Here is a 25,504-nt window from a genome sequence, read left to right on the forward strand (position 1 = left end):
AACTTCTGGACTTTGATGATTCCTACTCAATCTGGAACATATTTCTAAAAAAAAAAATTTTTCAGTTTGTGTCTGTACTTCACTTTTTGCAATTATGCTACAAGTGGTGAGGAATGAAAAAAGAACAATTGACGGACAGAATGCAGAACAATGTCATACACTCACCCCAGTAAAGAGATCTGGGCTTAAATCCACAGTTGTTCTGCTCCCCATGCCATTCCAGTTTAAACCCAATCATATGCAAATCAGTCAACCTGAACTGCCAGGCTAGGTCCTCCCTGAACTGGAAACAAGCAAACTAGGACCGGTTTGGGGTATCACCCCTCATCAGCTAGGCTCGCATGGAGAGCACGGGTGCCACGTCTGGGCATACCCGTCCCACTCAGGGTGGCGCATTTAAAAAGAACAATTGATGGACAGAATGCCCAGCACTGTCATATATTCCCCCCAGTACAGAGATCTGGGCCTAAATTCATAGTTTTTTTGCTCCCTTGCCATTGCAGTTTAGACCCGGCCATATGAAAATCAATCTAGTCCCTGTTCCCCATAGGAACAGTCCAACCCGAACTGCCAGACGGTGCCACTAGATCCAAGCTAGACTGGCTAATGAGAGGTAATACCTCGAAACCGGTCTCAGGATGTTTGTTTCCGGTCCAGGGGGGGACCAGGCTTGGCAGTTGGGGCTGGACTGTTTCCATGAGGCACAGGGTTAAGACTGATTTGCATCTGGCTGACTGGGGTGGCATGGTTAGCAAAAGAATGACAAATGTATCCAGATCTCTGAACTGGGGGTGAATGTTTGATTTGCTCTGCATTCCGTCCATCATCTGTGTGTCTTTTGCAAGTGGTCAGGAGTCATAGTATTTAATAGTGATAAGTTGGGATGGGGAAAACCAGTACTGTAAAAAATAAACTATTAGCAAAGCACCCTCCTTTCTGCTCTGAGGTTATGGTGGAAGAAACATTTAACAGCTGAATTCAGTGATTCTCCCCCGTTGTGCCAACCTATGTCAGTGATCAATCTAGATACAGAATGTCAATGGGGATCATGAAACTCCAGCATGAGTCCAGTCCTCCTGGACTTACCATCTGCAGACATTCATCTGTGACCCCCTCACCCCCCCCCCCACCTCCATCACCAGAAAAGACAATTATGTGCCAATACAGGCACCACAAGGAGCTGTGACAGTATGCTTCATCTGAGTAGTAGTCTCGAAACTCCAAAGACATCTTCCTAGTAAAGTACAGTTTCTTCAGCCCTAGCCCACATAGTGACGTCCCAGTCCATGCTACCACAACTGGTCCATGCGTGTGCAGTTCTTGCACCTGGCTAACAAGCAGGCTAAATTCGGAAAGCTGGTGCAGACTTTGTCCACTTTGGGTCTGGCAAATCCCCCCAAGAGGCAGGTTTCCACTCCACAGGAAAGGAAGCGCTCTAGTGCTGAATGGAAGTGAGGCAGCCCTACGGTCCAATAAGCCTCAAGTGTTGTACACCCTCACATCATGTGACTAAAATCCACGTCAAGCAATCAGCATCTGGAACATTGCTGGGATTCACCACCATAAGTAACCTGTAGCCTGTGTGGGGTAAGGTAGGTCATGTGCAGAAGATTGAATTGTATATGTTTAAGTCTTGTGTTGAGGGAGACTGTCTTGGAATAAGCTAGCATCTTGTCCCATTCCTTGCCAGTGACCGCGCGGCCCAAAATACCATCCCATCTAGTCCCAAGTGCTACTAATCATTTCAATACAAAGATTTATAATGTGGCCAATACCTCTACACACCAATGATATATTCGAAGCACATGCATTTTGTAAACAGTTACACCCATGATGCACACAGGCTGAACAAATTTAGACAAAAGGGTAATCTGGCAGTTACCCGCCACTACGTAACCTATAAAACAAACTAGCACACTTATTGGATTCTGTTCCATGGTTTGAGCGGAATCAGACAGGGATGGGTTCAGGAGATCGTTGTTCTCTAGGTATTTGGTTAGTTGGCGGTTGATGGCTTTTTCTAGGACTTTGGCTGGGAACAGCGAGATGGGCCACTAGTTCTCGAGATCATATGGGTCCTGCAGATGTTTTTTTGAGAAGTGGTTTAACTTCTGCATGTTTCCATTGCTCTGGGAAAGTGACAGAGGAGATGGAGGTGTTAAATATAGTGGCAAGTTATTTGCTGATAGTTTTGTTCCCTAGGTTGACCTTGTGGTGGGGACAGGTGCCCCTGGGTTCTCCTGAGTGAATGGAGCTCATGATGGAAGAGTGCAGAAAAATACAGTGGAATGTTTACTTTTTGTATGTCTGTCACTGGTGAGGAACATTTAATCAATGAAGGTTTTTACTCTAGTTATTACATGAGCCATAGAGATCTCTCTACCATTCTCAACAACCTTACCGTTTACCAGCACAATTATCACCACCAAATTACTGCCACCACTGCCACAATAATTTCCACCACCTCAACTACTACTACTACCACCACCAATACCATCACCAGGATCCCCAGTTTTATGATGACTATTATCGGTACCACTATCACCACCAATATCACCATCACCACCACCATAACATGACATATGACAAAGAACATTTTGTAAAACACAGGGGCATATTACCGAGGAGTGCGTTGGAAAACGCACAACGCACATTCCCGTATCGCCGGATTTCATCGCCTTTTTAGCGCGCAATTATCAATGAGTTTATCGCAGGTCTTTTCCTCCCATCGCCTTCCTTGGTAATAGGGTGTTCCCACCTCCAACCACATTTTACATGTGGTTGGACGTGGGAACGCCCACTTTGCATGTCATTAGCGATGTTTATCGCCGACATGCAAAGTGGGCTTGGGGCAGGCTTTAAAATGCCCTTGTTAATAGGGCTCGAGCAGTATCGCCACTTTCTCGGCACAATTCGCCGAGAAAGCGGCATATGACAAAGAGCATTTTGTAAAACACAGGGGCATATTACCAAGGAGTGCGTTGGAAAACGCACAATGCACGTTCCCGTATCGCCGGATTTCATCGCCTTTTTAGCGCGCAATTATCAATGAGTTTATCGCAGGTCTTTTCCTCCCATCGCCTTCCTTGGTAATAGGGTGTTCCCACCTCCAACCACATTTTACATGTGGTTGGACGTGGGAACGCCCACTTTGCATGTCATTAGCGATGTTTATCGCCGACATGCAAAGTGGGCTTGGGGCAGGCTTTAAAATGCCCTTGTTAATAGGGCTCTAGCAGTATCGCCACTTTCTCGGCACAATTCGCCGAGAAAGCGGCGATACTTGCCCTTGGTAATATGCCCCACAGTTTGTCCTCTTGGGGCATCTTGTTGCTGGTTACCAAATGTTTCTTTCCCTACTCGGTGGTACTCATACAAGCATTACCATAACCACCATTGCCATTAGCGCTACAAGTTCAATCTATACCACCTTCACTATTAGCAGAACCGCTATTACTGTAATTATCACCGCCACCTAACCAGAACCATTTTCATCACCATTACCACCACCATTATCATCATTTATCGCTATTACCACCACCCCATTGCGAATGCCTAGCCACCATTACCACCATCACAACCACCACTGTCACTATTATTACCACATTCAACACTATCACCCTTACCACCATTATCACCACTGCCAGCTTTGCCAACATTACTATGACCATCACCACTACTAAGACAACACATTCACCATCCTACCAATACCAAGATCACCGTAATTATCGCCACCATCAACACTACCACCAATATCGCCAGTCCTACTACTGGCACAGCACCAGTACTACCATTTTCATCACTGCTACCAGAATCACTACATCACCACTTCTCCCGCCATCACAACTGGCATTAATGTTAACAACACTCCCACCACTACAACGTCCTCATGTGTTTTATCGTGTAGGACCTTTTTTGTGTTTGCTAGTTTTTAAGTGTCTGTGTTTAGAGGAAATTGTGATGTTTGCGTATGTGTGGGAGACAATAATGGTGTGCTATCAGTAATAAATAAAAAACATGCCAACCCAACTTATGCAACTTGTCCACCATAAGCGTGGAAGGGTATACTCAGATGTGAGTCGCTAGCTCATTGCACCATCAGGATTCAAGCAAGCCGGGCCGACGAGGCTGAAATGGCAGAAACCGGTCCCCGGTAGCTTGTTTCCTTCCCAGTATAAGAATTGGCTTGGTAGTTTGGTTTGCCCTGTTCCCATCATGCACTGGGACAGGAACAGACTAATTTGCATATAGCCAAGTTCCGAGCTGGGATGGTGCAGTGAGCTAAAAAACGGTGATGGATCAAGCCCTGATCTTTGGACTGGGTAAGAGTGGTCTGCTTAATTCAGGCACTCTGTTCATCACCACCCCCTTTTCTGAATCAACTGGCTGTGCCAGCGCTTGTTTAAAAAAACACTTGATTGAGTAGAGTTGAGTGAAAATTATTATTGCAGTCTATAGTAAGAGCTGTTCCTTATATAGCACTTGCAACCACAGGTTGTAGCATTTCTAAATGCTTAAAAAAATTGCAGATGTTACTGTTACCCATTTTAAATGTGCTAAGTTTATTAAACTCATAAAGAGAAATAGCTGGGGAGGCCCTGCAGAGAATCACACTCGTGCTGCAAGTCAGGTGTAAATGTCATCAGTAGGCTTTTACCCTACTGGCCAACCTGCAGCTGCCTGACCAATGGACCAGCATCGTGTATTTACTCTCTTCTGCTTACTACTGAAATTGTTTAGTTTAACCTCCTTTGAAGTGGGATTGAATGCCTTCAAAGCTGTAAAGGCATTTGTAAAAACATTATTTTCTAACTCTCGTGAGCCCTCCTTTGCAGGATATTTAAATGAGGATTATATTCTGTCTTGGACCAGACAAATAGGGTGGTTGTTACAGGCAAAAAGTGAGATTTAAAAAGAAATGTTCAAATTTTTCTGAACATTGTTTTCCCAAAAAGGATTCAAAATGTTGCATTTACAGATGTTAAACCAACCAGAATTTTGTAAGGATAAGGCAATGTGCACGTGGTATTTTAATTACTGGTCATCTTCATTACTCCGAATCCAGGTCTTCTTTCTCATAAAATGTATATAATTAAGGAATGACTAAGATGAGGTTGAGATAAGGTAGAACTGAACACATGTAGGTAAGTTATAAGCCTTCATCGAGGCAAGCATTATGTCTCATAGGAAAGAACACCCACACCAAATCTAGCCTGACTCGTGCCAGCCTTTTACTGAACCAAAATACCTGCTTACCATTGCCGCCTGCAAAAAGACCAATTGATGAACAGAATGCAGAACAATGTCATACATTCATCCCGGTACAGGGATATGGGCCTAAATCCATAGTTTTTTTGCTCACCATGCCATTCCAGTTTGGACCCAGCCATATGCAAATCAGTCTTAACCCTGCGCCCAATGGAAACAGTCCATCCCGAATTTGTTTGCGTACCTTTGCCGCCTGACATTTCTTCAAAGAGCGGTGTTGTAGGGCGCCCCGACACCTCCTCGGAGTGGCCAATCAAAGCATTCCTCACCGCCTGATATCCGTTCAGCACAACCACGGGCTTCTGCCCCAGCCACATGGTGAAGATGTTGCCGTGGGTCTTTGCCATCTGTGGGTTAAGCATAAAAGGTCTGTAAGTTACCATATGTTGGGTAGACCAGCTGCTAATGCACCCACTTACCACCTTTGCAAGTATTAGAGGGGCTGTCCAGTAAAGAGAGTGAAAGACAGTTCTTTTTACCCAGTTCTAATCAGACATCTGCTGGGGTTTTGAGATCTATTGTGCAGCGGCGGCTCCTCCTCTAAGGCGGAGGAGCATCGGCCCACTGCTTTCTGAGCAGATCAAAAAAGGAAAAATAAAATGATAATACTACAATGTTATTATCATTTTATTTTTCTGTGCTGGCTCAGTTGGTTTACACTCTAGGTGCGGGATGGGCTGGGCTGGGCTGGCCAGAGCAGCGGGGGGAGTGGTAGGCACTCACTAAGTGCGCATGACAGTTTGGCCAGCCGTCGTGGTCTGTCCAAACAGTCATGCGCACTTAGCATTTCTCCACCCTGCTGTCCAACTGTATTGCACAGCCGGGTGGCGAACGTGCACGGACTCCCACTCCCTGTCTGAGCGCCGAACCAGGCCGCTCAGACATTCACAACGCTGCTGTCATGTTAGCGACAGAAGCATCAAGATTGGCTAGGGGAGTCCGGAAGCCTGTGTGCTTCCGTGCTGCTGGGAGTCCGAAGAGAATAGCACGGAGGAGAGGAAGTGGCTGTGCCTAGGTTAGTGCTAAATATATTTTTCATTCCTCACCCGCTCCACCACCCCTGTTGGGTAGCAGCGACTGTTATTGTGGCATCACTCGGCGGATGACCCTTTAAAGGAGCCCATCCGGGGCAGATCACTCTTCGTGGAGCACGACCAGGAGCAGCCGAGTACTGTCCGATTAGTAATAGGAAGTCCAACCAAGGTAGGTCAACATCCTCATACTGTGAGTTCAAGAGCAGCCCACACCCAGAAGGTCATGGTGTTACCCCCTGACATTCTTACCTCCTTATTAGCAAAGGGTACAGTACCTGTATGAAGACCTCGTGATCCAGTCTGAACCCCAGGTCCCACAGGTTGCCGATGATGGGCAGCGGGCTGGGTCCAGGTGGTAGATATCTGCCTAGCCATCGGAATCTGAGATACTGGACAAGCAAGAGAGTCACTAGTAGAGTGGCCAGTACCTCGCCGAGAGCCAGCATGGTGCTCCCCTAAAGTGGGCTCTCTGGCTTGACCTTCTCCTCTATGGTACCCACTCTTCCCTTCTCAGTTTCCGTCTCTATGGCACCAATTCTCCCTCTTTTGCTTATCTCCTCTCTGCTTGTTCACTATCCCTTTAACCATGGAAGCTCCTTTGTCTTTTTTTCTGTTTCCTAGGTCACCCGCCCTTTTCCTTGACCCTTTTCCTCCTAATCCTTCCCTTGCTCTCCCGCCTTCTTGGCCCAGTCACTTCCCCTCTCTTCCGGTGCACCGTTTCCTATCTCGCTCCTTTCATCCCAGTTTCTTCAGTGCCTCCCTTTATTCTGCACTCTTTCTGCGTGTCACTCATCTTCCTCGCTCGAGATGCTCCTCTTCCTCGCTCTCTCCTTTGTTTCTCTCTTAGCACCCCCCGCCACAGCCTGCGTTCTTTCACTTGCTCTCTTTCACCCCGCTTTCCTATCTATTGTACCCCCGTTCAAGCTCCCCCTGTCTCCTTCCCAGCTCTCCCGCGGCGTCCTCTCCTTCTGTGCCTCACAGTCTCTTTCTCTCTCCTTCTACAAAACAAAAATAGTTAATTACTAAAAGGTTTACGTAAGAAGTGGTCCCGTTACTTTCCATTGCCAAAGCCTCGCCCAGAAAGCCAAACTTTTGCCAACTCCAGCCCGTGCCTCGGGGCAGCAAGCAGCTGGCAGCGCACTGAAGCATTTAGTGTCAGAAATTCTCTGTCCAACTGACTTCCAGCCACTCCCCTCTGACCCCTCTGCTCCGAATTTCTTCCGTTCCAGAGATAGTTACCCTTTTCATACTTACTGCTTACCCCGTGGTAAGACCACGCCCTTAGCCCCTTACCTTGCAGAGGTTTACAAGGCAACACCAGTCCCTATCCCACGGGTGCTGACAGTTTACATTGCAGGACATGCACATACATGATCTGCATGTCTGTCTTCATATAAATAACGTGCCAGTTTGAGTGAGGTCTTTCCTTTCCTTACACACCCTTAAAAAATGTGGACATTCTCTGGTCTACGTGTACTCGTTCGCCAAGGCATCCTGGCGCTAAAAGTACCTATATAGCCTGCCACATCTGCATCCTACTCTCAAAAACAAAACAAAATTTGGAAGGCTTGTGAAGGTGCCTGGAACTGAAGAACGCTGGTCAGAGGACCCAGAGACATGGGCAAGGTGTTCTAGGCCCGTACAGCCGCAACAAATAGGGTGGAATCGCTGTGGTTGAATGAGCAGGTTCAAGACGAAAAACGTACTTACCATTGGTAACATTCTTTCTGGCTTATACTCTATCTTACCGCATAATTCTCGCCATATAAATACCCCCTGGTTGAAGGCTGGATCAGGAGAAGTTTCTCAGCAATTCCCTTCCCGTCAGTAGGTGTTGTCATGCAGGTCTGCTCTATATTGGGTTCTTCCCACCCAGGTATGGCTTTGGGGCCCCTAGATAGACTCCACCTCTGCTGCTGGTGTCAGTTTCTTTTTGACCTCTGTGGGGCGTGGAGCCCTTAAAATTAGACTGTGGCAATCTGCTGGTCTCTAGATAGGAATCCTATTAGTATGGAGTAGATGAAACCATTCCACCAATGGTGGGATGGTGAGTCGGTCAGTAATTTGCAGTCACATAGAGTATCCACCAGAAAGAGCATTAGCAATGGTAAGTATCTTTTTCTTCTAATGGATACTTCTACCCGCAGACTCCTCATCTTGTGAATAGGTACCAAATAGTACCTACTCAGGTGGCGGGACTGTGGAATGGCTCAGACCAGAAAATCCTGCTGGACCGACAGGGTAACATACTCCTCCAGTTGGACCTGGTTATCAATTCATTAGCGTTTCATAAATTTGTGGACCAGTGCCCAAGTAGCAGCATGGCAAATGTCCAAAACTGGCACACCGCATGCCAGCTAAGTTGTAACAGACTTTGCTCTGGTGGAAAGCATGCATAAGCCTTCTGAAGAATCCCTCTTAGCTGACCCATACCAGATTTTGATGCACAATACAATCTATCTGGAGATGGTTCTATTCTGTATCATTTCTTCTTTTTTGCTTCAGAGAATCCAACAAAGAGATGATAGTTCACCTGATGTTCCCTGGTAGGGGCCATGTAAAAGCTCAGGGCTCTCTTGGGATCAAGGGGATTGAAGCTCTCTTCCTCTTTGGATGGATACGGAGGGTGGAATAAAACTGGTAGGATGATAAACTGTTCTGTGTGGAAAGGTGTGATGATCTTCGGTAGAGGACAGCTTTTGTGGAAATACGTGTCCTGCAGAACCAGTACTACCATTCAGGGTCCTGGATCCAGCACTGACAAAACTTGGACCAGGGTGAGCATTTTGAACTTGTCCTTCCAAAGGAAAAAGTTCAGAGGGCAAAGATAGAGAGTGGATGCCTATGTCCTTCCTTGGCACCAGCAAAAGTAACCAGTACCAATTTCTGATCAGTGGTGTAACGAAACTTGAGGGGGCCCCCCTGCAAAATACATGGAGGCCCCCCCCCGTGGCCCGGCCCACCACCTACCACTTTGCCCCACTTTGGATGGATTGATGGGTGGGTGGACGGTGGTACGGATGGATGGATGGATGTGGGTGGATGGATAGATGGATGTGTGGCTGGGGATAGATGGATGGACGGATGAATGGATGAGCAGACAGAGGTACGGATTGATGGATGGATGTAGATGGATAGGTGGAGGGATGGGTGGATAGGTGGAGGGATGGGTGGATAGGTGGAGGACAGATGAGTGTGTGGTGGCTGGGCGGACGGATAGATGGATTAATGAACGAATGCGGGTGTGGCTAGGGATGGACGGATGGATATGTGGCTGGGGATGGCTGGACGGGTGGACTGAAGTACGGATGGATGGATGGATGAAAGAATGGGTGTGTGGCTGGGGATGGATGGATGGAAAAATGTATGGATGAAAGGATAGGTGTGTGACTGGGGATGGTTGCATGGGCGGACGGATGGATGGGTGGAATAGGATTTATTTAATTTACTCTATTCTATCGTCTATATTTCCCCCTTTGGTGATTAACTGCACCAGTCGCTGCTGGATGGATGAATGGATAGTTGAAGGGATGGATGGATGGACGGGTGGATGGAATGATGGGTGTGTGGCTGAGGATGGTGGATGATTGGTTGGGTGGATGGTTGGTTGGATGGATGGATGGATGTTTGGGTAAGTGGAATGGGTGGACTGGATTTGAAGGTTAGAATGCACATGACGTAGTAGGCAGTGGGAGGTGACAGGACACTAGGGCCAACTCGGGGTCTGATTTCAGAAGTAGGCATGCAGCACTGGTGGCTGGGAGGCAAAGTGGCGCCAGTCACAGACCCTCCTCTCCCCAGGCCTGTAAGGGGTGCCACAGTAAGCAGACCCTTCCTTAAGCTTCTCTCTAGAGTCTCAACACCCTAAAGGGACCACGGGCCTTTGCCAGACTGTCCCCGACTCATCAGTGAGTGGGGGCCCCATGCCACCCAGACTTGGCCTGTGATTCTCTGCCCCTAAAAGACTCCCCACAGCCTCTCTCCAGCGCTCCTGTGAGCCGCCTTTGTCCAGGTGAACAGCCCCCAGTGACCACAGTCAATGCCCCAATGTTTACAATCAGCCTCGCCCAGTCCCCTGGCACCTGGCCCTACCTCGTAAACACACTTGCTTGCCGGCCAGCACTCTAGTGCTCCTTGTTAGCCCTCCCTAGAGAGCCTTTTAGGAACCCTCAAACCGCCTGTTATTCGTTGAGCGCGCCACTGACCTCGAATGTACCCAGGCTCGGTTCTAGCGAGAGGGCCAGGTGGGCCAGGCCCACCCAAGGTAGCCCCATGGCCCTCCCAGAGCCGATTTGCAAGCAGAAAAACATTGTTTGTTCTTTTTCGTTGTGATTTATTTGGGCCAGCGGCCTCGCTTTCTCATCCTAATTGTTTAATAAACATGATAGGCACCAATGCCATGGGCTGCTTGAAGTGCCTGGAGACAGGCGTGAAATCAGTGAGGATTGCGGTTATCAATGAGCACATGTGAAAAGGAGGAAAGCCTGTGACACTCCTACCAGATCAAAAGAGACACAAAAGCTCTCATCACACAGCATTAGGGAGATGTTATGTTATGTTATGGTATGTGGTCTTCTATAGCGCGCAGCTGCCCCAGCAAAGGGGCGTCCCGGCGCTTTCCAAAAAAAGGAAGAGAGTACGCCAAAACAGATGGAACAGTGGTAATCACATAACGTAACCGTCTAGCAGAAGAGATGGGTTTTAATGGCCTTTCTGAATGGCAAAAGATCAGTTATTCCACGAATCCGGAGGGGTAGGGCATTGCAAAGATTAGCCGCAAGGTACCGGAAGGAGCGGCCTCCCATCCAGGATTGTTTAATACAGGGGACCACTGCTAGGTTCTGGCCCTCCGAGCGGAGAGTGCGTTGAGGCATGTATGCGGTCAAAAGTGGGCATAACATGGGGGGGAGGCGGTTTTCAGAATTCTGAATGCGAGGCACAGGGTCTTGAAATGAATCCTCTTCTCCACCGAGAGCCAGTGGAGTTTGGTAAGTGTATTTGCCACCGAGTGATGACGGGGGAGACCTGTCAAGGCTCTCGCTGCAGCATTCTGAACTCGTTGCAGCCTTGCTTTCTCAGCCTGGTTAGCCCCTAAGAGTAGGGAATTCGCATAATCCAGCTGCGAAAGGATGGCAGACTGTATCACGAGCTGGCGCGTCTGGGGATCGAAAATTTTTAGGATCTGCTTAAGGTTCCGAAGGATCCCGAAGCACGAGGCAGCAACCTTTTTAGTATGGTGGGTGAAGTTGAGAAAGGAGTCAAACCAAACTCCAAGGTTTTTCACCTGGCTTTTAGGCTCGGGGAGCTTACCAAGAGTCTCAGGCCACCATTTGTCTCTACAAGCCGCCGCCTCTTTACCTACAAGTAAGACCTCTATCTTGCCCGCGTTTAGTTGTAGGTAGTTAGCTGTCATCCAGCTAGTTATGGCTGTACGGCCCTGTTTGAAATTTTGTGCACTCAGTCCAGCTTTGTCTCTCAAGGTCACCACTAACTGAGTATCGTTAGCATACAATACTAACAATAGTCCCCATCTCTTGGCTATCTCAGCCAGTGGTAGGATGTATATGTAAAATAATGTTGGACTGAGTGCAGATCCCTGGGGCACTCCCTGTATGATCGACTGTTCCTTAGAAAGGAACGGAGGAGTGGAAACCCGGAATGACCTTCCAGGCAGAAATGCCTTAAACCAGTCCAGGGCCTGTCCCGATATTCCTACCTCCTCTAGCCGAAGCCGATACTACAGGGCCACAATAATATGATAGTATTTTGCCATCCTTTGGTAAGTAATTGAAAATGTGGAATTAGTATTTATATCTTAGTGTGCTTTTGTACTATTCTTAAAGTGCAGCACTATATACTGCAAATACCACATCCGTTGACTTTTGTGAAGTGAAGACTTTTGACAAGTTTCACTAATTCCACACAGATACAGCATTGACAGGGGCAGGGCAGGGCAAGTTCTTATTAAACGAAAAAAACACTGCCGGCTGTCCTGTGGCAGCACTGCCTACTTTTAATTTCCAAAAAACACAAAGGGCCTTGACTCACAACTCAGCAAGGCTGAGCCAAACTTGAATATTTAAACAAAACTGACGCCAGTGCTGAGAACTTCAGTTGAGAACTAACAAACTGAAAAGAAAAAGGTTGTTATGAATATAACATGAACAACTTGCTTGAAGAATTGCAACATATGAATTTTTAATGCTTCTTTTCTTGATTTCTCCACTTTTTAAACACAATTTTTCGTGCATGGAAATACAAAAATATTTTATACACAATATATACAAAGACAAATTAACACTGTGAAAATTAACACTTGCACGCTTCAAACATTCTTGGCCAATCATTCACCAAAAAACATTCACTCAAACAAACAAACAATAATTCATCTCGGTATCAGTGGAACTTTAGTTATAAAGTCAGAGAAGTAGTCCTTTTCGTTTTCCAATGTTAGGATATTTGCAAACTGCAGATCAAATGGAGTTTCCAAGTCTATTGATATTCACTAACAGCCGTTTTGAACAAAAAGTTTTGCATGACCCGAGACCAAATTGGTCTACGCGTTTCAAACCCCGCCAAGTACCGGGGTTCTCCTCAGGACCAATAATGACACTGCAATAATAAAAAAAGAAGAAGACACGACTTTAGGATTAGGACCTGTAATAAAAGACTGAACCCCTATGCTAAACACTAGCGTCCTCGTCCTACCTTGATTCCTAGATCAGAAATCCAAATTAGTTTTCATTAAGGTTTGTATCTCCGTTGGAAGTGCGCGCGGGGGCTAAGAAAGGGTGAGAGAACAACAAAGCGCTGCATTTAGTCATTTCATTCACACGCTTTCTATCAAACATCCAGCTGCCGTCTCTGTGGTAAGGCTTACCTGCTCGAGTGGCGGCGTCTCTGTCGCCGAAAATTCTATTATCTGTCCATCCTTGCAATTAGGGGATTCGAGCGACTGGAACTAATCCCTCCGCTGTTAGGAAAGGACAAGAATTGTGTGTCAGGCATATGCTATAACAAAACGCATGAAATCCATGCCCTGTCTTCGGCGGTAAACACAATGAATGGCATACCGGTTTCAGCAGTTTGGGCACTCCAAAACGGGAAGGCTGGAAGTTTCACCTTCACTCGCTCCAATGTGGTGGATGTCTCGGCAGTTACTTCCTGGTTTGTTAACAACTCCCACATGGTGGTTCTGGGAATTGTAGTTCCGCTCATGGAGTGTAATTCAGCATATTGGTTAGGCAAAACGTGGAGCTGGAACAACGGCGCTTCCTCTGACTTATGCTGTTGGAAGTGTGGGGGAAATGAGTTTCCGGGAGGCCGCTCAAAGCGGAGTAGATATGTAAAAAATCAGCGCTTCAACCTATTCTCCTCCTTAAGATATGAAAAAATCTGGTAGGGACATACACTTATTAAATTGGATCTAGCTGCTAGGTTTGTATATTTCAGAAATTTCATTGATTCCCCTCAAAGCAGTATTAAATTTCATGATTAACATCGCTTCACGCTGGCATAACGTTGCGTCTAAGTCCCCTCCACGTGGGTCCTTTTCTATTTTGGAAAGCACTGTCCATCTCAGATCGGTTTGTTCATGCTTTTTGCTCGTCCAGTGGTTGACCAATGGGGCATTTTCAATTCCTCTCTGAATTCTAGATTTGTGCTGGGTAATTCGGTGTTTCACTTCCTGCGTAGTTTTCCCTATGTATACCATCGGACAGGGACAGACAATAGCGTAGACCACGTTTTTGGTTTTACAGTTAGTAAAAGTTTCGTGTTTCCAATAGATGTTATTGAATGCGAACACTGAATCTTCTATTGTCTCGTCACAGCATGAACATGTTCCGCACTTATGATGTCCTTTGGTTGGAGGTAATCCAAACAAGCTTCTCAATGTTGGGGCTTTTGCAATTGGGAGGGCAGCCCTCACAATGTGGTTAGCCACGCTTTTTTCTTTTTTGTAAGCAAACAATGGTGGTACTGTGAAGTCTTCATGAAGATCTTTCAGTAAATGCCAATTTGACGTAATACATTTTTTGTGTTGGCTTGCTGCTGGGCAAAAGGTGGTGACACACACCAATCTTTTGACTTCTGATTTGATTTTCTTTTCCAGTAGCGTCTCTCGTGGTGTCCACCATGCTCTTTTGAGGGAGTTTTTAAGCTATTGTCTGTCCCTGTCCGATGGTATACATAGGGAAAACTACGCAGGAAGTGAAACACCGAATTACCCAGCACAAATCTAGAATTCGGAGAGGAATTGAAAATGCCCCATTGGTCAACCACTGGACGAGCAAAAAGCATGAGCAAACCGATCTGAGATGGACAGTGCTTTCCAAAATAGAAAAGGACCCACGTGGAGGGGACTTAGACGCAACGTTATGCCAGCGTAAAGCGATGTTAATCATGACATTTAATACTGCTTTGAGGGGACTCAATGAAATTTCTGAAATATACAAACCTAGCAGCTAGATCCAATTTAATAAGTGTATGTCCCTACCAGATTTTTTCATATCTTAAGGAGGAGAATAGGTTGAAGCGCTGATTTTTTACATATCTACTCCGCTTTGAGCGGCCTCCCGGAAACTCATTTCCCCCACACTTCCAACAGCATAAGTCAGAGGAAGCGCGGTTGTTCCAGCTCCACGTTTTGCCTAACCAATAGGCTGAATTACACTCCATGAGCGGAACTACAATTCCCAGAACCACCATGTGGGAGTTGTTAACAAACCAGGAAGTAACTGCCGAGACATCCACCACATTGGAGCGAGTGAAGGTGAAACTTCCAGCCTTCCCGTTTTGGAGTGCCCAAACTGCTGAAACCGGTATGCCATTCATTGTGTTTACCGCCGAAGACAGGGCATGGATTTCATGCGTTTTGTTATAGCATATGCCTGACACACAATTCTTGTCCTTTCCTAACAGCGGAGGGATTAGTTCCAGTCGCTCGAATCCCCTAATTGCAAGGATGGACAGATAATAGAATTTTCGGCGACAGAGACGCCGCCACTCGAGCAGGTAAGCCTTACCACAGAGACGGCAGCTGGATGTTTGATAGAAAGCGTGTGAATGAAATGACTAAATGCAGCGCTTTGTTGTTCTCTCACCCTTTCTTAGCCCCCGCGCGCACTTCCATCGGAGATACAAACCTTAATAAAAACTAATTTGGATTTCTGATCTAGGAATCAAGGTAGGACGAGGACGCTAGTGTTTAGCATAGGGGTTCAGTCTTTTATTACAGGTCCTAATCCTAAAGTCGTGTCTTCTTCTTTTTTTATTATTGCAGTGTCCTTATTGGTCCTGAGGAGAACCCCGGTACTTGGCGGGGTTTGAAACGCGTAGACCAATTTGGTCTCGGGTCATGCAAAACATTTTGTTCAAAACGGCTGTTAGTGAATATCAATAGACTTGGAAACTCCATTTGATCTGCAGTTTGCAAATATCCTAACATTGGAAAACGAAAAGGACTACTTCTCTGAGTTTATAACTAAAGTTCCACTGATACCGAGACCAATTATTGTTTGTTTGTTTGAGTGAATGTTTTTTGGTGAATGATTGGCCAAGAATGTTTGAAGCGTGCAAGTGTTAATTTTCACAGTGTTAATTTGTCTTTGTATATATTGTGTATAAAATATTTTTGTATTTCCATGCACGAAAAATTGTGTTTAAAAAGTGGAGAAATCAAGAAAAGAAGCATTAAAAATTCTTATGTTGCAATTCTTCAAGCAAGTTGTTCATGTTATATTCATAACAACCTTTTTCTTTTCAGTTTGTTAGTTCTCAACTGAAGTTCTCAGCACTGGCGTCAGTTTTGTTTAATTATTACTTTTAATTTCCAGCGGTACTCGCTGATGGCTGAGTCTAATATAATTACACCTCAGTTATGGCACAAACACCACACATTGCTGCGAGCAACAGTGACTGAGTATTCGTTTTATTCTCTTTTTTGTCATATGAATAGATACAAATGGAATATAGCACTGCTGTAGCCCCTCAGATCATAAAGAGATAAGATACTCCTGTGGGCTAATGCACTTGCTTCAAAGATGTTCCTATAATCTGTGACTTAGTAAGTTAAAATCTTCTCAGCCTTTCATTACTTACACAAGAGTGGGACAATTTGTATGTCCTTACATGAGTATAAATATTCTGAGCTTCTCAGTGTCTCTGATCTGGGTAAACACAGATATTTAAGATTCAAATAAATCCGGTCTTTTGGGGCATATCAAAAGTTAGTACACAATGCACTAATGTTGTCGATTAACTAGCAGCTGGGATGGTGTCTTTTCGACAGAAGTCCTGAAAAAAAGTTTTCATACCTGTGGCACTTTAGGGCAGGGAAGATTATCAACAATTATAGAATTTTGATGAGGAGATGAGGATGAGGTGCAGAGATGAGAAATGGAGGAGGGTGATTAGAGGAGAATGTGAGGATAAAAAAGATGAAGTTAAGAAAAAAGGATAAAACAAAAGAATGGTAAAGAAAGAGGTAGGTAAGAGTAACCGAGTGAGTAGAAGGCAAGAGAACACATTTAACAGATGTTGATTAGAGAAGAGTATGAGGGTGATGAGTGTTAAACTAGAGAAGGTGATGAAGATGTTGTTTGAGTTGGATGAAGGAAGATGAAAGAGGACTCTGGGAAAGCAGTATACAGGAGCAGGAGAATGATGAGCAAATTGGGTGATGCAAGTAGACTGATGATTGGTAGGCATGTACTGGGAGAGGGTGATAAGATGGGAGTAGTAGGAGAGGAGTATGAAATAGTGAAGGTGGAAGATGAGTCTGGTGAAGGATAAAAATGATGAGAAAGGAAGATGGGCAGAGAGAAGGGTGGATATACTAGTAGGAGAAAGTAGGGAAACAGGAAAGAGGAGGGGACAAGCTAATCACAATTTAAAAGAGACAGTTCAGTTTTGAAGCATTCACATAAGATGTATGTTTCCTTGAGTTTCACTTAGAATGCATTCTGCTCAAAGAGCTGACAGTCAAATATTGTTTGAGAAACTAGCCACCAAATTGAAGGACCACTTGTCATTCTCAGAAGTTGTAATCTTTGCACAGTGGGAAGATAGGGGTTGAAACAGACCTCTCTCTGTTTGAAGTTTGGTTGGTTCAGCTTAGGTTGGCAACTTTGATTGATCATCCAATTGTTACTTCTCTTCTTTGGAGTACATGTACCGCAATAGGCACTATCCAAAACTTTTTTTTACAAGTTGCATAGGCTATTACTTCTTCTTTAAAACATGTATGGCTTTCAAGTGTTTGTAGATGTTCTGCGTGCTCATGAACACACTATTTAAATAATTCAGGCCTTGTTGCTGCTGTCATTCCAAATGGTAAAGGTCACCAGGGAAGAACAGGAACAGGTGCAGGGCAGCAGGATTGCACATATCCATGCACCCACATAAGTACAGCCACTATCCCTCATGCTGCAGTAGGAAAGGCAAGACTGACAAAAGAGGGTGAGGTGGAGAGAGTCAAGGTTGAGATAGATAGAAAGAAGAATAGGTGAAGCAGAGAGAAGGGAGGGTTATAGGTAGCAGAGTGATGATGAGAGGGAGGAGGTGAGGCAGAGGGAGGATAGTGAGAAAGAGAGAGGGGGGTGACTGGTGAGCCAGAGACAGAGGAGGGTGAAGAAGAGAGAGTTGGGTGAGCTAGAGAGAAGAAGGGAGTGGAGGTGGAGGTGCAGTCAGACCAACGAGAGGTGGAGAGAGAGGGGAGAGTGAAGCAGAAAGAGGCGAGTGAGATGAGAAAAAGATGGGGGTGGGTCAAACAGAGAGGAAGCCGAGCCAGGGAGAGAGCAGGGAGCGGTGGAGAAATAGGAGGGTGAGGCAGAGGAAATGGAAGGAGAGATGAAAAGAAAAGGGGAAAAAAGAAAACAAAAGAGGGGGAGGTGGGTAGGTGAGCAGGGTGAAGTGGAAAGGAAGGAGGTTGAGGTGGAAAGAGAGAAGGGTGAGGTGGGGAGAAAGGATCATGTGGTAGAGAGAAAGAAGCCTGATGCAGAGAGAACAGAAGAGATTAAGCACGTAGGTGAAACCTCAAGAAAGGCCGAACTAAATCTGGTGTACATGCTCTCAGCAGTAGGTACAGTATGCAGCTCAACTCCCTTCAAAGCCCCTCCAGCATGCATGATCCCAACTCACTGATACCTGGAAAATGCTATGCACCTCCACTCATCTTCACGGCCCACCCATGCTTTCTCTTGGCCTTCCAGATCCTGAATCCTGGAGCCGGGCCTGAATGTACCCCTCGGGGCAACTCCTAGTGCCTGGAGTCAGCAGCCCCCTCCCCTGTGCCCACTACAGGCCACGTCGCTTGCCCGTAACCACCCGCTATTGTATGCCCCCACCCCTAGCCCTGTGAACACCCCACTGGGCCATCGGCAGAACCATCACCCCAAAACCATGAGCTGGTTCTGCCTACCTCCCTCAAGTGAATTGCCATCGGTGGCCACCCCTCACCCACGCAGGCAACACTCTGCCATGAAGAGCACACGGCGAGCCACTGGCAAGGCAGCTCTGCTCAACAGTGCTTGCTCTTGCTGGGTGAGGGGGCTCATTCACCCCCCCCCCTCAATGCAGGGACTGTAGGGGCCTGTGTTACGCCCCTGGTCCACAGTCAAACACTGAATATTACTGCAGTCATCCTTCCAGGCCTTCTGCAAGAGTTCTCAACCACTCCTGCAATTAAAAAACCCCGGCCTTGCTTCCTGTAGAATCAGTGGCTTCCTAAAATGTAACAATAAAGGGTTACTTACATTTCTTCAGAGCACTTTCACTTTATTGCACTGTCTCTGCACAAAGAACAGAGCATGCTGGTGTCTGCTGAATATCAGGACAAGCAAGGTGCATGGCTGAGGGGTCCCGGGCCTCCTGCACCTGGGGTGAGGGGGGATAAGCCCCTTTGCGTGCACACACAGAGTTCTATCACCGGTCTCTCCCTCTCAGCATTGCTTCTTCCTTTGTTCTTCCTTTTGACCTTCTCCTGATCACTGCTCTGTCCACTGTTTCTTTCTGCACTCCAGCACTCTGGTTTCCTTCTAAATCCTGGGGTGCCTTCCCTTCCGGCCTCCACAAGAAACAAAAGCTATAAATTGTAACTGTTTTTTTTTGTGTGCAAGATCTTCAGAAAACTGCTTCCTGCCCAAAGAAAGGCTAAAGTTGGTTAGAACTGGTGTGCAGTACTCAGGCCTGTGCTTCAGCACTCTCTTCACTGTAGGGGCAAGGGGCCCCTTCAAGTGTAGGGAAGCCTGGAGCTGCAGGCTTTCTCCAGGTGAAGTCAGCTCTGTGCTGCCTCAGAGGAGCAGGGCCCTCTCTGGGGCCCCAACCCCATCCTTGTCCCGGGCCTGGCTCGTGGCTCCTATTGAAGAGATACAGGGTTGATACTTTGTCTCTCTTCAGTCCACAGCATGTGCAGGGCAGGATGCTTTATGGAGACAGAGGGGACCCCCTTCACTTAGTGACGCCTGCCCCCCCTACCCCCACCGTGTGTGTCCTCTGTCTTCCTTACAGGCCTGCCTTCTCTTCAAGCTCCTTTACTCGTTGGTTTCACCTCCTCTTCTCTTGCCTATCCCCGCTGGCATCTCTCCCCTCCCCTCCCCCCCCATCTGTCTCCGCTCCTTCGCTGTTTGTCCTCCCCCTGCTTCGTGTGCCTGGTACACTTTCAGAGGACCAGGGCCGGGCCTGGACTGGAGACCAATTAATAAGAGGCCGGCCCCCGGCCTGCGCACCTTAAGTGATAAAGAAGATGACGTGGTGTGCCTTGCTAGCTCTGCTCAGACTGAGGGGCCCCTGAAGGGCCCCTGGAGCGCAGGGCCCCCCGCACTGCGGGGGCTGCGGGGGCCTGTGTTACGCCCCTGTTTCTGATACTGACACTCTCTCCATGACCCCCTTACCAAGAGAGCCTGGCAGTCTCCTCTAAGTTTGGACAAGTGGTACTCCAGGAGGAGATGTGATGATGAGGGAGGGAGTAACCATTGTGAATAATTTGGAGCACCCAGTGGTCAAATGTGATGCTCCTTCACCCATGGAGGTGAAAGTTGACAAGACCTTCCACCGGATTGTAGTACTGAATATCGACACCAACAATATTGTGGTATAAGAATATCGAGGACAGAATATCAAGGGACAAAATATGAAAAGATAAGTGAATATAGGGAAATGTAGATTTACTATTCCTAACTCCATTTCTAAGTACCTTGAAGATGTTTGTACCCCAGAGGCACATATATGTAGAGTTAGATGTACAAAATATAGAATTACTTAACTGTATATTTATTTTCAATATTTTGTCCCCAATATTCTGTCACACTGATTTCTGTAGGTTGATATTCAGGGGGCATAGCCTCCCACCAGGCAATCATGTGCAGCTGAGGGCCAATTAAAATTATTTTGCGGCAGCTGCAGGGAGGGGCACAGGGGTTTGGTCAGTTCTTTTGGACACAGGTGGCAAGAACCGCATCCTCTGCCTCAAAAGGCTTGGGAGGCTTGTTGCTTGTGGAAACAAGCCCTGATGCTGGTGTTGCTGGAATCCATTCCAAAGCCTCAAAAGGATCAAAATTGTTGAGGAAACTGTCATGCAAGCAGTGCCAGGTCAAAGGAAAATGCTGTTGCCTTGCTTTCTTTAAAGAGCTCCAGGGCACAGTCTGCCTTGTCTCTGAAGAGACATGCGCCATCGAATGGCATGTCCATAAGGGACTGTTGGAAGATGCTCAAAAATCCTGCTGTGCGGATCTAAGCGTGGCACCTAAGTACCACACTGGTCCCAACTACCCTTCCCAGACAGTTGGCTATCCAGTCCAAGCTGATGGAGTATTTTGCTGCGTCCAGGCCATCCTGGATGAAGCATGAGAAGGTGGCTCTGGTCTTCTAGAATATGTTAGCAAGATGTCCGCCATCCTCTCCCATAGAAATTGAGAGTATCTCCCAAAGAAGCAGCTGGTCTTCACAGATCTAAAGGCAAGGTTGGCCGCGGAGAAAATACGTTTTGTGAATGCTTCCATGTGTTTTGACTCTTGTCTTAGCTGGGTGGTCTGGTACGCATTGGGTTTGAGTCTGCTTGTGGAGGCCTGTACTAACAGAATCTCTGGCATAGGATGTTGCAGGAGGAAGTATGGATCTCATGGCACATGCCTAGACCCTGGTAGGGAGGTGCCATTGAGGACCTCATTAAATGGAAGGAGAGGCTCTTTTGATGTCTTTCCTGGATGAAGGAATTAAATGAGGAGGTTTGTCTTTACCTCAGTGATCAGTGACACCAGGACCAAAATTGTTGCTGCCTTCCTAATGACTGTGGCAAATGAGGTACATTCCACAGTAGCTGTAGCCGGGAAGGCAAGTGGAGGCCAGTGTCAGGGGATGTGTCTAGCCTACTGGCATCCTAAAGTCATAAAATAAGTTCTCCTCATCATATAGTAGGCTTTCATCATCCTTGTCAGGATCAGGGATGTCATATTGTTGTGGAGCCATCTTGAGTCAGAGAGGACGACCAGCAGGAGTGGGTGCAAAGTTGGTGGTTGATTCACCTCAGAGTCCAAAAGGACAAACAGCTCCATCTCCAGTGGCGTTGGTGTCAACACTCAAAGTTGTGGCATCAGACATTGCACCGTGAAGGGCATCTGGCTTTGGGCCATGCCGGGTAAGGTGGGGATTTGTGTACCCCAGTCCTGAAGAAGGTGCTCCACACCGAAACATGTTGACGCATACTAGAAGGAGCTAATGCACATTGTTTTGCATAAAAAATCTCCTCACACTACTTTTTAATAGTACCAGCCCGGGGGTCCATTAAAGTTTTTTGTTACCCAACGAGCCAGGTATTTTTTAACATCACCCTTTTTAAACCCCACTTTTCACTCACATAGTAAATATATAAAAAAAACTCACTTCACCACACATAGTCAATATTAGTGCTCCCGCATAGTCATTGGTAGCAGCATGCCGTACCCCGTAGAGGGGTACGAGGACCCCAATGATGAAGCATGACACCAAGGGGCCTGTTGGTGTGTTAGGGGTACCAAAAAACACCATGGTGTCCCCCACCATTGTAGGAAACACCTTTTCTGAAGGAGTGGATTCCTTTTGTTTAATTGTATATGCCCAGGGAGAACAAATCCATTTTCGACCTAATCTCTCTCTCCCTCCTTTGTTATTTATATTAACCAAGAATTCACCCTGAATCACAAGATTATTAGGGACTGTGTCACCCTGGAGCAAGGTAACCGTATTCCATGTCTATATTATGCCAAGTACACCTTAAACAAATTAAGGCGTTCAGAATTATTTGATTTCCCGGATAAAATAAGAAAAGAGGACCTGGCATGGGTAAAAATAAAAAATTGTAATTTAATGTTGGCAGGGGAACATGGCGGCAGCAAGCTGAGCGGCCGTGGTGCTCCAGCTCTGCGCTCCCAACATCGATAGATATGGTGCAATCTTGAGGACCTAAGCGGCATACATTAATCTGGAACTGAGCGTAAAAGTGTGCTGAAAAAACGGATTAGCGACGCCAGGTTTTTCGGCCCGGTAATTGTTTCCTGCCGGCCCGGCTGTGTTGTGCTACGATCCGATCACCTGAGGCTGAGGCTTACCGGCGTTTGTTGGCGTCTCGGCGTCTTGGTGTCCTCAGCTTCCCTCGCCTCCCATGTGCGTGGAGGAGTGTTCTTCTCTCCTTCCTCCTCCTGGTTCAGGGAGGGCTGCAGGAGCGCTGTTGTTGACGGTGTGTGTCTCTACAAGGCTTACCGTCGGCCCAGCCGGGTTTGCTGAGTTGGTCCCGGGCCGCCCTGGAGCTAAGGAGGGGGCGGCGGCTCCGGAGCCTTCTACACGCTTCTCGCGGGGCGGGGAGCAGCGTTGGAGACATCGGTTTGGAGAGGGCAGTGGAGGCTGGTGAGGATTCACGGCGGGGACTGGAGGGGCAGCTGGAAGGTCAAGGTGATTCAGTCGGTGATTCTCTGGGTAAGAGCGGCACCGAGACAGAGGCATGTGATGTGGTTGACAGCAACCTCTTGACTGTTGTAACAGCACCAATACTAACATCAAAGAAAAGAGGTAAGCGAGGTTTAAAAAGGGGTACGGAGGGTAAAAACGCTGATACCACCGTTTGTGATAGTAATCTAATCACGAGTCCGGTGCCATCCTCCACCTTACTTTTTAAGCTCTTACATTGAAGTTGAGTGTCTATATTAGCCCGGATTTTGGTGCAATAAAATCAAAGAAGACTTCCTCATACTTGAGTGCAGAAAATAAAACTAAGCGATCCAAAAGCCAAAAAATAACAAGGGGTCATACCTCAACTGTTAGCACTGGCTCTAAAATAACCCCATCTTTGCGTTCCTATTTTAAAGCAATCACACAGATTTTGCACCTCCCTGAGGAGCAGGTTATGGCACAGCCCGCCGCTTCGGGATGTCAAGAGTTGGACACAGTTGGGGCGAATGGGGCTAGTGCTATGGAGTTACCTCTTTCTTCTACTGTTGAGGTTGGAGCTGAGGTATTTTCAGCAGATGTAGTGAGAGGGCTGCCTCTTCAAGTAGTGGATAATATGACGGATGTTAATATCCCTGATAACATACCTCTGCGCCATATATTACCAGAAGTCACTTGTGCTCTATCAGAGGGAGCGGTGATAGAGTTGCAACAAATAGTGGATGCCTCGCAAGAACTGCCCCTGCGAAAAGAAACAGATGGCCCTATGACCGCCTCATTGCAGTCTATGCTTTTGGCTCTGTCAGCTGATATAAAGAATGGGTTTGAAGCCTCTAAAGCAAACCAATTAGAGATAAGGAATTATTGTGAATCTCTAGACAACAAAATCGATGGTCTGCATGCCAGAACATCAGCGCTTGAAGAGACAGTTGCAGGATTATCTTTACATCTTGTCCAGGCCAAATGTGACATTTCCAAGCTCAAGAAAGAAGATCTTTTAATGGCCGAAAGGATGGAAACGCTAGAGAATAATTCTAGGCGAAGTAATATCCGCATCTTGAATGTTCCAGAGGGAAGTGAGAGTTCCGATATTAAACAATATGTTGTTTCTCTTTTAAGGGAATCTTTAAGTTTGGCGGTGTCCACTGAAGACCTGTCCCAGGACATTCAACGCGTCCATAGGGACCCTTTTAGGAAAAACCCTCAAAGAGAAAAGCCCCGAAAAATCTTGGTAAACTTTCATACCTACACCCTTAAAGAAAGTATTCTCAACCTAGATTTAAAACAAAAAACCTTGGTAGGGAAAGGGTTTAATTTTCAAATTAGATCAGACCTATCCAGGGCCACCCTCGAGAAACAGTGGAGGCTTGGCAGGCGTCTTGAGGCATTTAGAGGTGCAGGTGCCTCTGCCCAACTTAAGTTTCCTGCCACATTGAGAATAATGTATAACAACAAAATGTTTAATATCAGGTCCGTACAGGAGGCAGATGAGCTGTTATTCACCATGGGGTCAAAGGGAGGAGCTAGGGGTTCTTTGGGCTGAGGCTATTGTTATTGCTGCTTCAGGGTGTACCTAGTTGCTCTTTCCCCCATTTCAATTCTTCCTCACTACCATCTTTTCTTTTTTTCAGGCGGGGGTACTGGTATTAGATAAAGGTAGAAGGAAAGCCAAAAAAAAAAGGGGGAAAGGGACACTTAATGAATCATATTTAGAATTAGGAAAGTGAAAAAAAAAAGAAGTGGAAAGAGAAAAAACGAGAGAAAAAAAACCAATCATAATCTTTTTGTTTGTAATTGTCCTCACTTAAAATTTTGTGGGAGCTGTGGGGGTGGGGCACTATCTTCTGGACTTGTTCCGGATAGATAGGGGGGGGGGGGGTAGGGCAGGACACGGGGGGGCGAGAGCAAAATGAGAAACCTCATTTTCTGCTTAGAACATGGTTATTTTTGGTCTAGATCCATTAACGGTAGAAATTATATCTTACGATTAGGACAGAGAGTACCGAGCTGCTGGAATTGTGCTGGGGGTGGTTCAATCTATCTCCTATGAATAGTGTGAAGGTCATCTCCTGGAACGTGAATGGCCTCCGCACCAGACCCAGGGCGGATAAGATCATGCAATATCTACGGGATTCTGATGCGCAGGTCATCATTCTCCAGGAGACACACCTAAGGGAGGCTGAAATACTCTTTTGGTAAAGAAAAATAGATGGATTGATCTCTCCATTTCAACTTCGCAATCTACTAACACCAGAGGCGTAGCAATCTTTTTTAAAAGACCTCTC

The 25,504-nt window shown here is 46.6% G+C and overlaps 1 protein-coding gene across 2 annotated transcripts in view; it reads right to left on the reverse strand.

Moving 5' to 3' along the window:
* LOC144792938 (cytochrome P450 2J4-like) overlaps positions 1–7,281 on the reverse strand; it is a 50,215-nt gene extending 42,934 nt beyond the window's left edge. Inside the window, exons 1-2 of one of the 2 annotated variants that reach the window (XM_078668143.1) lie at positions 6,578–7,281; positions 5,453–5,615 (exon numbers count right to left, since the gene is read on the reverse strand). In XM_078668143.1, the coding sequence (XP_078524269.1) occupies positions 5,453–5,615; positions 6,578–6,748 (334 nt within the window). In that variant the 5' untranslated portion in view covers positions 6,749–7,281. The remainder of the gene's footprint in view (positions 1–5,452; positions 5,616–6,577) is intronic. The other variant, XM_078668144.1, reaches the window with a different exon arrangement.
* Positions 7,282–25,504: the final 18,223 nt, after the last annotated feature.

This window comes from Lissotriton helveticus, chromosome 11 (genome assembly GCF_964261635.1).
Source record: "Lissotriton helveticus chromosome 11, aLisHel1.1, whole genome shotgun sequence".
NCBI lineage: Eukaryota > Metazoa > Chordata > Amphibia > Caudata > Salamandridae > Lissotriton > Lissotriton helveticus.